The sequence below is a fragment of the Salvelinus namaycush genome, chromosome 2 (genome assembly GCF_016432855.1).
Source record: "Salvelinus namaycush isolate Seneca chromosome 2, SaNama_1.0, whole genome shotgun sequence".
Taxonomy (NCBI): Eukaryota; Metazoa; Chordata; class Actinopteri; order Salmoniformes; family Salmonidae; genus Salvelinus; species Salvelinus namaycush.
The window spans coordinates 25,584,201-25,599,542 of NC_052308.1; the positions used below are offsets into that span (position 1 = coordinate 25,584,201).

A 15,342-nucleotide genomic window follows, 5' to 3' on the forward strand; every position below is an offset into this window, starting at 1 on the left:
CCAAAGGCCATAACTGTGTTTTGACCATAGCCAATAAACTGTATGAGGATACATTTATTTGATTATATTTAACCTGCTGATCCTTAATTTTCCAAAAAGGTTTTGTTTCAGTTTTTCATTAATCATCGTTTAACAGTCGGCAGCCTGCTACTCAGATCTCAAACCTCATATAAAAATATAAAGCATTAAAGTGAGTTTGATAGAGAGATGACAATAAACAGGTTTGTTATGGTCTCAATTAGGCCTGGGCATAATTATGAGGCCTACATGTTACACTATAGAGGTCTGGATGCCAAATGTTTCACTAATGCCAAAGCCACTGTTAGATGAGAGTTTACTTTTATGTGTTCTGCACATTGAAGGCACAGGCACATTTTCAGTCAATATGAGATGTTAAAACTAACACACCCTGCAATCAATCAATCAAATGTATTTATAAAGCCTATTTACATCAGCCGATGTCACAAAGTGCTGTACAGAAACCCAGCCTAAAACCTAAAACAGCAAACAATGCAGATGTAGAAGCAAACTCCCTGGAAAGGCCAGAACCTAGGAAGAAACCTAGAGAGGAACCAGGCTCTGAGGGGTGGCCAGTCCTCTTCTGGCTGTGCCGGGTGGAGATTATAACAGAACATGGCCAAGATGTTCAAACATTCATAGATGACCAGCAGGGTCAAATAATAATAATCACAGTGGTTGTAGAGGGTGCAACAGGTCAGCACCTCAGGAGTAAATGTCAGTTGGCTTTTCATAGCCGATCATTCAGCGTTAGAGACAGCAGGTGCGGTAGAGAGAGAGTCCAAAGCAGCAGGTCCGGGACAAGGTGGCACGTCCAGTGAACACGTCAGGGTTCCATAGCCGCAGGCAGAATCAAATCAAATCAAATGTATTTATATAGCCCTTCGTACATCAGCTGATATCTCAAAGTGCTGTACAGAAACCCAGCCTAAAACCCCAAACAGCAAGCAAATGTTCATAAATGACCAGCATGGTCAAATAATAATAATCACAGTAGTTGTCGAGGGTGCAGCACCTCAGGAGTAAATGTCAGTTGGCTTTTCATAGCCGATCATTAAGAGTATCTCTATCGCTCCTGCGGTCTCTAGAGAGTTGAAAACAGCAGGTCTGGGACAGGTAGCACGTCCGGTGAACAGGTCAGGGTTCCATAGCCGCAGGCAGAACAGTTGAAACTGGAGCAGCAGCACGGCCAGGTGGACTGGGGACAGCAAGGAGTCATCATGTCAGGTCGTCCTGAGGCATGGTCCTAGGGCTCAGGTCCTCCAAGAGAGAGAAAGAAAGAGAGAATTAGAGAGATCATACTTAAATTCACACAGGACACCGGATAAGACAGAAGTACTCCAGATATAACAAACTGACCCTAGCCCCCCAACACATAAACGAATGCAGCATAAATACTGGAGGCTGAGACAGGAGGGGTCAGGAGACACTGTGGCCCCATCCGATGATACCCCCGGACAGGGCCAAACAGGAAGGATATAACCCCACCCACTTTGCCAAGGCACAGCCCCCACACCACTAGAGGGATATCTTCAACCACCAACTTACCATCCTGAGACAAGGCCGAGTATAGCCCACAAAGATCTCCGCCATGGCACAACCCAAGGGGGGGCGCCAACCCAGACAGGAAGATCACATCAGTGACTCAACCCACTCAAGTGACGCACCCCTCCTAGGGACGGCATGAAAGAGCACCAGTAAGCCAGTGACTCAGCCCCTGTAATAGGGTTATAACAGTTGAAACTGGAGCAGCAGCATGACCAGGTGGACTGGGGACAGCAAGGAGTCATCAGGCCAGGTAGTCCTGAGGCATGGTCCTATGGATCAGGTCCTCCGAGAGAAGAGAGAGAGAAAGAGAGAGAATTAGAGGGAGCATACTTAAATTCACACAAGACACCGAATAAGACAGGAGAAATACTCAAGATATAACAGACTGAACCTAGCCCCCCGACACATAAACTACTGCAGCATAAATACTGGAGGCTGAGACAAGAGGGGTCGGGAGACACCGTGGCCCCATCCGACGATACCCTCGGACAGGGCCAAACAGGCAGGATATAACCCCATCCACTTTGCCAAAGCACAGCCCCCACACCACTAGAGGGATATCTTCAACCACCAACTTACCATCCTGAGACAAGGCCGAGTAAAGCCCACAAAGACCTCCCCCACGGCACAAACCCGAGGGGGGCGCCAACCCGGATAAGAAGATCACGTCAGTGACTCAACCCACTCAACTGAAGCACCCCTCCTAGGGACGGCATAGAAGAGCACCAGTAAGCCAGTGACCCAGCCCCCGTAATAGGGTTAGAGGCAGAGAATTCCAGTGGAGAGAGGGGAACCGACAGGCAGAAACAGCAAGGGTGGTTTGTCGCTCCAGTGCCTTTCCGTTCACCTTCATACCCCTGGGCCAGACTACACTCAATCATTGAACCTACTGAAGAGATGAGTCTTCAATAAAGACTTAAAGGTCGAGACTGAGTCTGCATCTCTCACATGGGTAGGCAGACCATTCCATAAAAATGGAGCTCTACAGGAGAAAGCCCTGCCTCCAGCTGTTTGCTTAGAAATTCTAGGGACAGTAAGGAGGCCTGCGCCTTGTGACCATAGCATACGTGTAGGTATGTACGGCAGGAGAAAGCCCATGTAATGCTTTGTAGGTTAGCAGTAAAACCTTGAAATCAGCCCTAGCCTTAACAGGAAGCCAGTGTAGAGAGGCTAGCACTGGAATAATATGAAGTGACAAAAGCATGGATACATTTTTCTGCATCATTTTTTGACAAAGTTTCTGATTTTTGCAATGTTACGAAGATGGAAAAAAACTGTCCTTGAAATATTCTTGATATGTTCATCAAAAGAGAGATCAGAGTCCAGAGTAACGCCGAGGTCCTTTACAGTTTTATTTGAGATGACCATACAACCATCAAGATTAATTGTCAGATCCAACAAAAGATCTCTTTGTTTCTTGGGACCTAGAACTAGCATCTCTGTTTTGTCCGAGTTTAAAAGTAAAACATGTGCTGCCATCCACTTCCTTATGTCTGAAACACAGGCTTCCAGGGAGGGCAATTTTGGGGCTTCACCATGTTTCATCGAAATGTACAGCTGTGTATCGTAAGCATAGCAGTGAAAGTTAACATTATGTTTCCAAGAGGTAAAATATGTAATGAAAACAATAGTGGTCCTAAAACGGAACCTTGAGGAACACCGAAATTTACAGTTGATTTGTCAGAAGACAAATCATCCACAGAGAAAAAATGATATCTTTCCGACAGATAAGATCTAAACCAGGCCAGAACTTATCCATGTAGTCCAATTTGCGTTTCCAATCTCTCCAAAAGAATGTGGCGATCGATGGTATCAAAAGCAGCATTAAGGTCTAGGAGCACGAGGACAGATGCAGAGCCTTAGTCTGATGCCATTAAAAGGTAATTTACCACCTTCACGAGTGCAGTGTCAGTGCTATGACGGGGTCTAAAACCAGACTAAAGCGTTTCGTATACGTTGTTTTTCTTCAGGAAGGCAGTGAGTTGCTGCGCAACAGCTTTTTCTAAATGTTTTGAGAGGAATGGGAGATTTGATATAGGCCAATAGTTTTTAATATTTTATGGGTCAAGATTTGGCTTTTTCAAGAGAGGCCTTATTACTGCCACTTTTAGTGAGTTTGGTACACATCCAGTGGATAGGGAGCTGTTTATTATATTCAACATAGGAGGGCCAAGCACAGGAAGCAGCTCTTTCAGTAGTTTAGTTGGAATAGGGTCCAGTGTGCAGCTTGAAGGTTAAGAGGCCAAGACTATTTTCATCAATGTGTCAAGAGATATAGTATTAAAAAACTTGAGTGTCTCCCTTGATCCTAGGTCCTGGCACTCAGGACAACTGAGCTTTGGAGAAATACGCAGATTTAAAGAGGAGTCTGTAATTTGCTTTCTTATGATCATGATATTTTCGTCAAAGAAGTTCATGAATTTATCACTGCTGAAGTGAAAGACATCCTCTCTTGGGGAATGCTGCTTTTTAGTTAGCTTTGCGACAGTATCAGAAATACATTTTGGATCGTTCTTATTCTCCTCAATTAAGTTGGAAAAATAGGATGATCGAGCGGCAGTGAGGGCTCTCCAATACTGCACGGTACTATCTTTCCAAGCTAGTTGGAAGACTTCCAGTTTGGTGTAATGCCCATTTTCAGTTTGTAGCTGCCAGTTGAGGACTTGTGAGGCATCTGTTTCTCAAACTAGACACTCTAAAGTACTTGACCTCTTGCTCAGTTGTGCAACGGGGCCTCCTACTCGTTCTATTCTGGTTAGAGACAGTTTGTGCTGTTATGTGAAGGGAGTAGTACACAGCGTTGTACGAGATCTTCAAATTCTTGGCAATTTCTCGCATGGAATAGCCTTCATTTCTCAGAACAAGCATAGACTGTCAAATTTCAGAAGAAAGTGCTTTGTTTCTGGCCATTTTGAGCCTGTAATTAAACCCACAAATGTTGATGCTCCAGATACACAACTAGTCTAAAGAAGGCCAGTTTTATTGCTTCTTTAATCAGAACAACAGTTTTCAGCTGTGCTAACATAATTGCAAAAGGGTTTTCTAATGATCAATTAGCCTTTTAAAATGATAAACTTGGATTAGTTAACACAATGTGACATTGGAACACAGGAGTGATGGTTGCTGATAATGGGCCTCTGTACGCCTATGTAGATATACCATTAAAAAATCAGATGCTTCCAGCTACAATAGTCATTAACAACATTAACAATGTCTACACTGTATTTCTGATCAATTTGATGTTATTTTAAATGCACAAAAAGATTTGCTTTTCTTTCAAAAACAAGGACATTTCTAAGTGACCCCAAACTTTTGATAGGCAGTGTATATATATATATTTTTACATTGTTTGCAAACTGATATGTGACACGTGTTAATGCCAAAGTAACATGCAAAACAGGCAAGCCCCCCATTTTTGCTAAAAATATGGGGCTGAAGGGGGGGGGGGTTCGCCCAGGGTACCATACAAGCTAGAACCGCCACATACACTTGAAACAAATAGCCACACCGAAAACTGCAGACAAAAATGCTTTCTGCTACTAAGATCAGTGAAATGTAGGCTAAACTGACAACGGAGTGAAGGGCAGAAATCTCAACTAGCAAGCAAGTCGCAGCAACGAAGAACGCGAAGGAGGGGAGAATTCAGGCACAACACCTGTTGTGATTGGGAGTCCCATAAAACAACGCACAATTGGTCCAGCGTCGTCCGGGTTTGGCCGTCATTGTAAATACGAATTTGTTCTTAACTGACTTGCCTAGTTAAATAAAGGTTAAATAAAAAAAATACAATTGGTTTTCTTCGAGGATTATCTACCCCCCGCCCCAACAGACACACACCAAGAAACGAAATTATCTATTTGAACAAGTTCTGACTGCATTGCATTACAGAAAAAAACGGAATCATTTTTGGTAATCATAAACAGGTTTATTTTCTGCCACATTTTGAATTTATAGCCAACCTGCCTGTCAAAATAGCGTATCCATGGTAACGTAGTCATAGTGAGCACGAGGACAACCAAAGTCAAACAATCAGAGCTCCCAAGTGTTTGGTCCTAGGGAGCACCCAGTGCGGAGAAGACCAGTGCCACCCAGTGCGGAGAAGACCAGTGCCGAGAAGACAACGAACTTCAATACAGGTTGGCCATTTAGATCAGGTGGAATTTCTTATATCAATATTTATCTTCCAACAGCTGGCCATTTACATAAGCGGGCAATTTGAATACAGCCAGACGCGCAGTCACACGGTCAAGGTCGGTGTGGAAGATATTTTTTTTTAACGCCCGTGTCCTATATTGACAACAGTATGGTGGTAGGTCTATATGGTTATGATGAATTCATATCTGTTCATAGTTTCAGCACTAGTATGCTGTTATAAACTTTTATTTCAGAGAGAGGTCTCAATTAAGGTGAAATCGTTATGTCTATAAATTAACGTCGAGGCAGCGGAGACCAATAAATAGTATAATTTATTAATTAATATAAATAAGAGATAAAACAGGGCTATTTTATTGAGTAAAGCAACTAAACAGTCGTCACACTGATTTTGCTAAAAAATGTAAGACATTTTAATGCGCAGCTGAGCACATCCCATTATGACATAAATTATGTGCACATCACTATTGCGCCACAGTTAGTCTGGAACACCAACCAAACAGACAAACGAGCTCCAGACACCAGCACTAACTCACCAGCTCTAAAAAGTTAGGCAATTACCCAAATTAAGGCAATCTGCTTCCCACTATCCTAAAAAGGCAGTTTTTAATGAAAACACTGTTGGTATGAGCATGCAGCAAATGTAAATTGACTCTAATTCCACCTGTCCTTGTCCACAGACTAATCATGTCAGGCACTGATGTTTGGGTTGGCTCCTGGAGGCCCCACAAGCCCAGAGGCCCCATCGCTGCACTCTACAGCAGCCCTGGACCCAAGTATGCCCTGCCTGGAGCGACAGGTACAACTAACTTAGTGATTGACTGGCTGATTTATTTATTGGTTGATTTGTTATTAACCTTTTGATTAGTTGGTTGATTGTTTTTATTTTGGGGTATAAAAAGACACATGGGCAATCATCTTCGCCTATTCTTCTTCAGGTCTGAACTACCATGACCCCAGGAAGCTGAAAGCACCGGCGTTCAGTTTTGGGACACGCCATCGCCAGTTCAGCTCAGACTGCTCCCCCGGGCCAGGGTACTTGGTTCCCTCCAACATCACCAGGATTGGGCGTGACGGGACCCCTGCATACTCCCTCTACAGCCGCCCCAATGACCCCCAGCTGTTCCAAACCCCCGGACCTGGTCAGTAACCCACATCCTTTCTTTTTTGCTCCATCTGCATGTGTTTTATGTGAGGATGCACAGTGGTGCCTTAATGATACCAGTCAGACAGAATGTGGTGGTATTCTAACAGTGGGTCTAAAATATGACTAACACCTCCTTAACATCTGGAAGATCAACATGCATTGCTTGCTGTTTGGGGTTTTAGGCTGGGTTTCTGTACAGCACTTCGTGACATCAGCTGATGTAAGAATGGCTTTATAAATACATTTGATTGATATTACAGTAACAAAAAACAAACTGGTCCTCAGACATCAGTGTCAATTCACATTTTCTGGTACATTTACATGTTTCTTTTACAGATAACAACATTTCTATAATTTCTACATCCACCTTAATAAAATGTCAACTTTTCTTTTCAAGAAGTGGGAACCCTCGAACAGACTGAGGAAATGGTTGCAGCGACAACATCAAAATAAATATTTCACAATGTTGATAACCTCCGTTCACATTGTTTCTGATCAAGGGACTATAAATCATGATTTTTCAAACAACACATCTGTCAAGTTCTAAAGCCTTTTTTTTAAAGATAACTACCAGCTTTCTTAGACAGAGGCCAATGGGCTAATGTTAGACAACTATTTTAAGAAATTTCCAAACCCACAAACGTAAAATCCTATCTTAACTAAGGTGTGAAGTCTTATCAACCCTGAGGGCCACCAAGGCCGAAGCCTTATATTTCTTCATCATTAAACAACGATCACCTTTGGAATCTATTACATCAGAAGGACATCATCATATCCATTATCAGGACAGACCACCTCCATAGAGGATGTAGCTTGAAGATAAACAAGGCTAAACATTGGGTTGTGTCTCAAATGGCAACCTCTAGCTCAGGTCCACCTGTACGTAAAATGTATGCACGCATGAATAAGTGGCTTTGGATAAACACACACACACTTGCGAGTACACACACACAAGCATGCTCAAAACTACACACCGTCTCTCAGAAACTACACACACATACAGACTCAAGACTTAATTCTGTCTGTTTGCTGTTTCAGGACGCTACTCCCCTGAGAGGTCAGGGAAGTCTGCATATTACTCTGCCCCTGCCTATTCCCTGTCTGCCAGGAGCAAAGGCTTCCGCAACGACCAGACCCCAGGTAACATCCTCTTCAATAAATCCAACACTATGGCTTTAAGAGACATGGAATAGAATGTTGGCTGTACAATTTTAAAATGTGATCAATCAAATATTCAGTGAGCATGTTTGATGAACACTGAAAATATGATAGAACTGTAGAATAGAATGTTGGTGTATTTACGAAATGTGATTGTTTGTGTCCTCTCTCTCAGGCCCTGCTGCTTACATGCTGCCCTCTGTGCTGGGGCCTGCCACCGTCAACAAAACCTCTGCCCCTAACTTCTCCCTTCGAGGACGCAGCAAGATCGGCAGCTTCCACGAGGACCTACAGAAGGTAGATCTGACATGTCAAACACACTCTTCAAAATTGACATCTCATCTGTCCTCTTTATTGATGATGGACAGATTGAGTTAGTAGGCCTATCGTTCATTGTTTTCTTCCCTCACACTTATTCCCTGTGTGTTTCCATCTGTACATCAGACTCCTGGCCCAGGGACATACAGAGTGGTGGACCCCTGCACCTACAAACACAAACCCCCCCACTACAGCATGACAGGACGCAACAGCATGCCTGGAGACACCACCAGGAAACCAGGCCCTGGAGCTCACCACCCTGAACAGGCAAGACACCTCATCATAACCATATCACACTTCTATAACTGTGTACTTATACAATAATTAAAATGGTAAAATATGAAAATATCTTCTACAAAGTTTGTTTCTACCCTCTGTTGCATGGGTAATGCACTAACTGCCCGTCTTCCGTTCCTAGGTGACCTTCACCAGGATCAAACCTCCAAGCTTCTCTTTCGGAATTCGTCATTCTGAGTTCATCGCTCCCCTTATCGTGAACTTGGCGGAATAGGAACCCTTCCCATTCCTCCATTTCCCTCATTCCTTCCCAACATCCCTTTTCCTCATCCCTACCCCCTTATCCCAGCAATAAATTCAGCAGTATAAAAATGCTCTGCAGTGAAGAAAGTAGTTAATTGTGCCTTATTGTTCTTATGTATTGCCTATTCTGCATGGAGTACAATGATGCTGGAAGACAAGCTAACCTGACAATCACATAATCCTTGTTGATGATTAAAAACAAAAGTATATTTTTTATATGAAGGCTATGTTTTATCACATCAATTTGATTTGAATAACTGAGAAAAACACATCGGCTATCACGCACGCTTGAAAGTTATGAATACTTATGTGGGGGAAAAGGATTAGGCTTGTACTACACAAACACTACTTCACCTGTGGCCTCCCTTCATATTTTGTGTCACTTGTTTGTTGCATGAATGCTATGATTTGGGGAACACTTTTCTTTGGCCCATGACTGTTTTAATTTGCACATATTTTACCACATGAGACTCAGTGTGATATTGTGCCAAAGGTCTATGACCACTTTCAGTATTAAAATTATTCTGAAATACCTAGTATTATAATATTTTATTGTTCCAATACCAAAGGTGTGGTTTGATATAACATTGATTTGTCATGATTCTTCTCAAACCAAAATGACTTGGCTATGTTCACTCACTTTGATGTTATAATATGTCAAAAGTGTACAATTGTGGTAATAAATAACGCTAGTTATAAATAAATACATTTTCAACGAATATACTTTTTTCTGTCATGGAAAAATAAACATTTGGACAATCTTTGGAAATAATCCAAAAGAACCCATTTTCAGACAATAATAGGAACAGCTTCGTACAAAAAAGGGGGCCTTTAAGCGTCTGCGTTGCATAGAAACAGAAATTATCCGAAGGAAGCTGTTGCTACAAAAACATGAAGATGCTAACCACAACGTTTTGAAAACGAGCGTTTTGCCAACGATAACGTTTTTCTACTTATTTTGCTAGACTACTGACCGCTAAAGCAGGTTGCTAGATATAGCATTATATCAGGGACATAGCAATATCCCCGACTGTGTGTTATGTAAGCTACCCTAACAAGTAGCCACTGCACTGGCTAGGCTAACGTTACTGTAGATAGCTAACCAACGTCGGGTTGAAAACATGCCCGTTTCGACAGCTAGCTAATAAGTTAACTTAGACATGACTTCGAATGGGTTTCGGTCATATTTTAAGTGAATGCATGCAAATATGTGTAGCTATATCTAGTTAGTTAGCTAACGTTAAGCGGTTACTTGCCGTTAATCACAGACTAAGTGCATTTCTTTTGCTAGCTAACTTCTAGCCACGTACTTTACTGTAACTAGCTAACGTTAGTTTACGTTCGCTAACTAGCTAAGCTGCTGTGAGACGCAGCTCATTTCCCCTTCCTAAAGGTAGAATGGCAGGCGACGCCAGTGGCATTCCTGAACTGGACCAAGATAAATATGATGCAGATGAAGAAGTCAAGATAATCTTCCTTGGAGACAGTGCAGTGGGAAAATCCAAGTAAGTTAGATAGGGAGCATGCCATCTTTTTCTTGTCATTTTGTCACTGCAAATACACCTCAAATATGCTGAACGTTCTTAGTAAAGGTACCTACATTTTATATCAGCAGTAGTGCTTACTGTTTGTGACCCAGGAGAAGATGTTAACAACTGCCTCTTTGTTTTACAGGTTGATGGAGAGGTTTCTGATAGACGGATAGTATCCTTTCTCACACTGGCGCTCTCAGCTATGATTTCTGTAATTGGGTTTTGAGTGTTGCATGATCGCAGAATAAATTCATCAGTCTTTTAGCTTGATGTAGCTAACTAAGTAACGTTAGGTGTTGCCTAATATTGATAGTATTAAACTGAAAGAAACCCAATGCCTTCTCAATAGTTCATGCAGTAACTGATTTGTCTTGTAACAGGTTAGTCATCCAGTGTGCCGACAGACATTTTGACCAGCAATGTGTAGCTACAGTACAGAGGGTTGACAAAGTTGTTTATTCTATTCCCTAACTTGTTCTCCGGTCGTCCCCAACAGCTGTCAACCTATGCCCTGACGCTCTACAAATACACTACCACCATCGACAGCAAGGCTGTATTAGTAGGTATGTTTATCAATTGTTTTGTTATCAACATGTCTGGTTTAGACTGAAGAGTTGTTAATGCTATAGTAAACTGATCGGTTATTGCTGTGAACCATAACCTTGACATTATGTTATCTGGTTGACTTGCTATCTGTTTGGTTGCCTTCAGCTGTATTTGTGCTTATGTCTGCCCCAAAGACTTCTGGGATACGGCCGGACAGGAGAGGTTCCAGAGCATGCATCCCTCGTACTACCATAAGGATCACGCCTGTATCATGGTAAGACTTCACACTAGCTGCTAAGATAACAACATTACTTCAAGGCTCATACTTATGTCATAGCTTGTATCATTAACTGTACTTGTCTTTGTCAGGTGTTTGATGTGCAGAGGAAGATCACTTATAAGAACCTGACCAGCTGGTATACAGGGCTGAGAGAGTACAGGCCTGAGATACCCTGTGTGGTGGTGGCTAATAAGATAGATGGTGAGTCCAGCCACACAGGCTAATTCTAATAATATTTTATTTTTTGTATTTTTACTCCGTTGTTTGCAGCTGATATGAAGGTGACCCAGAGAAAATGTAACTTTGCCAAGAAGCAGGGGCTTCCTTTGTACTTTGTATCTGCTGCTGATGGGACCAACGTAGTCAAGGTGAGGATGGACAACATTGTCCTTAAGAGACACACAGTACTCTGTATACTGTATTCCTTTGCTTAATAAAAATATAACTTGGAAAACCCTTTTCTGTCTTTTGAAATGTTTCCCAGATGTTCAAAGAAACAATCAAAATGGCAATGTCTTACAAGCAGAACTCTAGTGACTTCATGGATGAAGTAATGCGGGAGCCGGAGGTACAGTACATATTTCCCTCTCTGGATATTAGCTCACTGATCTTATACACATCTTTTGCTGTTTCCATCTCCTTAATTTACTGCAGCTATTTCACTGACTGTTTTTCTGGTTATGTCATTAGAATGAATGTATTTGGTTGAGTTCACATTTAATTGAACAGAAAATGTGAATGGTAACACATTTGGTCTGGCGTTTAGGCTCTGCTCTTCAAGGTTGCTCCCCACCCAAGGAAATGCTCAGGTAATGAACCTAACAAAGCTAGGGGTAAGGGAGCAGAGTATCTGCCATGCCCTTGATAAACAGAAGAGCAGAACCAGAAGGCAGCAGTTTGCTGAAGTCTATTTGAAAAAAGTACCATCATGTTGTGTTTTCAATGTCTGATTGATCAGAAACTCAGCTGATACTGTCAGCTTACTAATCAGGTGACTGACTTGAATTCATGCCAGAACCAGCTTCGCTCGATGTATTTGACTGACAGTTGCTCTGGATAAGATTACCTTTAAGTCATTTAGCAGGCTGACTCCGCTAAATGACATTGCCACAAGCAGCACTGCAGATTTTGCGATGAGCAAGATGCATGACTTCTTTTCAGTCACACACAGTATCTGCGCATGTGCACGGGTTTACTTCACACTTTTACAACGTGGTAGCCACGGGACCAAAACAGCAGAGAAGTTGAGCCTCGCGCTTCAACGCTGTTAGTTGTTGGGGAAATTGACTCACTATGCTGTTTACTTTCTGCATCTACGTCATATCGCTGAGTCTACCTTAATATGTTTTTTTGTTCATCCTTGACCTGTAGAACTTTGAGCTGGAGCAGAAGAAGGAGTCGTCGTTAGAGATGGCTGAGGGACTGAAACCAGAGAGCCCTGAGTCTGTCTGTCTGGCTGGATGTTGATGTGGATACATTACCCTCACATTATGGACACATTATCTTTACATTATACTGGCATTGTGAATATGAGAGCTGTTTCTGACTGCACCGCACCTATGGATGCTGTGGATATGTTATCCTAAATGTGTTGACATGATACCTCTTTACCATGGGAGAGCTGTGCTCCAGAGTCTGTAACTGATGTTGTGGATATGTTATATTCACATTATTCTCACATTGTGGACATGTTGTCCTTACATCCTCATGTTTGTATTTTTTGTTTTATGTTATGCCATGGAAGAGACATGCTTTTATGGGGCTGATGCTGCAGAAAATGTTAACCTATGAGCCATATAATAGTAGTGACCTGTGAGAGCTGGGGCATTCTATTGATGTGAGAACAAACATATTGTAGGATAGATGTTGTGGCAGGCATGGTGAACGTGTGCCAAAGTGTGTGACGCAGGCTGTTTGAGGTTAATCTAGAATGTGATGCCTTGTAAAATGTGGGACACACTCTATACCTATAATCCCTATTCTTGCTATTTTATGATAGCAAAGTGAAACTGTGAATGTGAACTCTGCTACTTTGTCATCAGCTTTCGCCCTCTTATGCCTTTATCATACGTGGCATGTGTATGGCGATTTGTACAATGTGATAGTAAAGTACATGTATGTAAAGGCTGCTATTGTTGCTCAAGTGCTACAGTGTAAAGCCAGAGCTTTTATAGGTCATGCCTTTAATGTATCTTAAACAATGAATGTACCTTGTAACCATGTGATGGCATTATCGACTGTGTGGTTTTACTCAACACTTGTGACCTGGCTGCATCAGTAAAAAGACTGCATCAATGTCACCAATAATTAATTCCAGTGCAGTTACTGATATAGTTATCAATGTACAGGTTAGATATACACTGAGTGTATATCTCACCCACCCACCCCTTTTGCTCTCAGAACAGCCTCAAATCATCGGGGCATGGACAGTACAAAGTGTCGAAAGCATTAAACAGATGCTGGCCCATGTTGACACCAATGCTTTCCACAGTTGTGTCAAGTTGGCTGGATGTCCTTTGGGTGGTGGACCATTCTTGATACACACGGGAAACTGTTGAGTGTGAAAAAACCAGCAGCGTTGCAGTTCTTGACACAAACTGGTGTGCCTGGGACCTACTACCATACCCTGTTCAAAGGCACTTAAATATTTTGTCTTGCCCATTCACCCTGTGAGTGGCGCACATACACAATCCATGTCTCAAGGCTTAAAAATCCTTTAACCTGTCTCCTCCCCTTCATCTACATTGATTGAAGTGGATTTAACAAGTGACAATAAGGGATCATACAGTAGCTTTCACCTGGTCAGTCTGTTATAGAAAGAACAGGTGTTCTTAATGTTTTGTATACTCAGTGTACATTTTAGTCAACTGGAAGTGTTGCAGAAGTACTGACGATACCTCAGAACTACAACGAATGACCACTTCTGAGGTTCTCGATCTAAGTGTATTAGACCTCTTCGGGCTGGATTCAATCCGTATCCCGAGCTGAAATGTAAAGGTCATTTTCGAATGAGCTGACATTTTGCAGCGTTTACAATGAAGGCAGGAATATTGCCTTTAAATTGAGCTATAATGCAGATACAGATTTAATTGAGCTCTTAAAGTGACTCAGAGGTTTTGCGTAATTCACGTGTTTTGAAAGTAGTGATCACGAGGCAAATGGGTCCCTGAAAATGTTGCACAATTGTGTACTACGTCATCCATTTTGTATGATATGTTATGTCCTGTAATAAAAATTGTTGATTACAAAATCCAATTTGTGCAATATGTTACGGATTTGTCAGTTCTAAAGATCCCGGACTGCATATTTAATGTTGCGTATGGAAAGTAACTTTGTTTATCTGTATGATATCTCATGTATCCTATGAACTGTGATAATTTGTCTCTGTTGCCCATGTGCTTCACTCAAGGTTTTAGCCAAGGTTGTTAGTGTAATTTCAACCACCTTCAGAAATAATCATTTTATGTGCACAGCTCAAATGTTAACGATTAATACATTTTTGAATTCTGTAATGACTACTGGGAAACTGCAGAGCCACAAGGCTGCAAAGGGCCTCTGAGTTTCCAGGGGAAAAACACAGGTCAAAACTGACATGGCAGTTGGCACAGCTAAAACTCTGGCCAATGTAGATCTCAGTAGCAAGACCAATGAGGAGCCGACACACAGAAGTCATGTTTTTAATTATAAATGTATTACATAATATAACAAACATAGATCTCTGTGGTGGAGCCATCACAGCACTCAGGTCTCTGGACCTGCCTCAGCCTCACTACCCCGCCTCCCTTCTCTATATGTTCCCTTATGGATGATAAGAGAACCATGCCTCTGGGTGAAAAGGGTTCTTGTCAATGGTGCGACTAACCGTAACGTGTTTTTACATTTGTTTATTGTTCTTTTTCCAGACATCTACTCAATGGCCAGTGTGTCCTCTCTTCTATTCCAAGTCTATGCCCACTGCTGCCCCCCCCCCCCCCCGACCCCTTTCAGCACGGTGTGTTTGGGAGTAGACACTCAGATGCTAGTTAGAAGCAGGTAGCCTAGGTGTCTCCCTCTCTACAGACCATTTTAATTTCAACAGGAAAATTACACTTGAGTATGCCCTT

General features: G+C 42.2%; 2 protein-coding genes across 5 annotated transcripts; both read left to right on the forward strand.

Annotated features, from left to right (window-relative positions):
* The first annotated feature begins 6,405 nt into the window (after positions 1-6,405).
* Positions 6,406-8,852, forward strand: odf3b (outer dense fiber of sperm tails 3B). Its single transcript, XM_038969480.1, has 6 exons — positions 6,406-6,517; positions 6,657-6,860; positions 7,904-8,005; positions 8,199-8,320; positions 8,468-8,608; positions 8,760-8,852. The coding sequence occupies exons 1-6, from the start codon at positions 6,406-6,408 to the stop codon at positions 8,850-8,852; spliced, it is 774 nt and encodes a 257-aa protein (XP_038825408.1).
* An 827-nt stretch (positions 8,853-9,679) lies between these two features.
* On the forward strand, positions 9,680-13,461 carry LOC120060524 (rab-like protein 2A). Of its 4 annotated transcripts, XR_005478233.1 has the most exons (9): positions 9,680-10,386; positions 10,556-10,585; positions 10,910-10,976; positions 11,154-11,233; positions 11,329-11,375; positions 11,510-11,607; positions 11,724-11,807; positions 12,006-12,048; positions 12,611-13,461. XR_005478233.1 is itself a non-coding variant. In XM_039009911.1 (8 exons), exons 2-8 carry the CDS (start codon positions 10,616-10,618, stop codon positions 12,704-12,706), a joined length of 546 nt encoding a protein of 181 aa, XP_038865839.1. In that variant the 5' UTR covers positions 9,680-10,386; positions 10,556-10,615; the 3' UTR covers positions 12,707-13,461. The 4 variants fall into 4 exon arrangements, 1 of the variants encoding a protein (XP_038865839.1); XR_005478231.1 differs by having other exon boundaries at positions 11,154-11,375; XR_005478232.1 differs by lacking the exon at positions 11,329-11,375.
* The last annotated feature ends 1,881 nt before the right edge of the window (positions 13,462-15,342 follow it).

Excerpts from the sequence above, each read along its gene's own strand:
- odf3b (XM_038969480.1), top strand. The coding sequence starts at position 6,406 with ATGTCAGGCACTGATGTTTGGGTTGGCTCCTGGAGGCCCCACAAGCCC. Across the intron at positions 8,006-8,198 it reads CCGCAACGACCAGACCCCAG|GCCCTGCTGCTTACATGCTG; the intron begins GTAACATCCTCT and ends CCTCTCTCTCAG. Across the intron at positions 8,609-8,759 it reads GAGCTCACCACCCTGAACAG|GTGACCTTCACCAGGATCAA; the intron begins GCAAGACACCTC and ends TTCCGTTCCTAG.
- LOC120060524 (XM_039009911.1), top strand. Across the intron at positions 11,234-11,328 it reads AGGATCACGCCTGTATCATG|GTGTTTGATGTGCAGAGGAA; the intron begins GTAAGACTTCAC and ends TGTCTTTGTCAG. Across the intron at positions 11,808-12,610 it reads AAGTAATGCGGGAGCCGGAG|AACTTTGAGCTGGAGCAGAA; the intron begins GTACAGTACATA and ends CTTGACCTGTAG.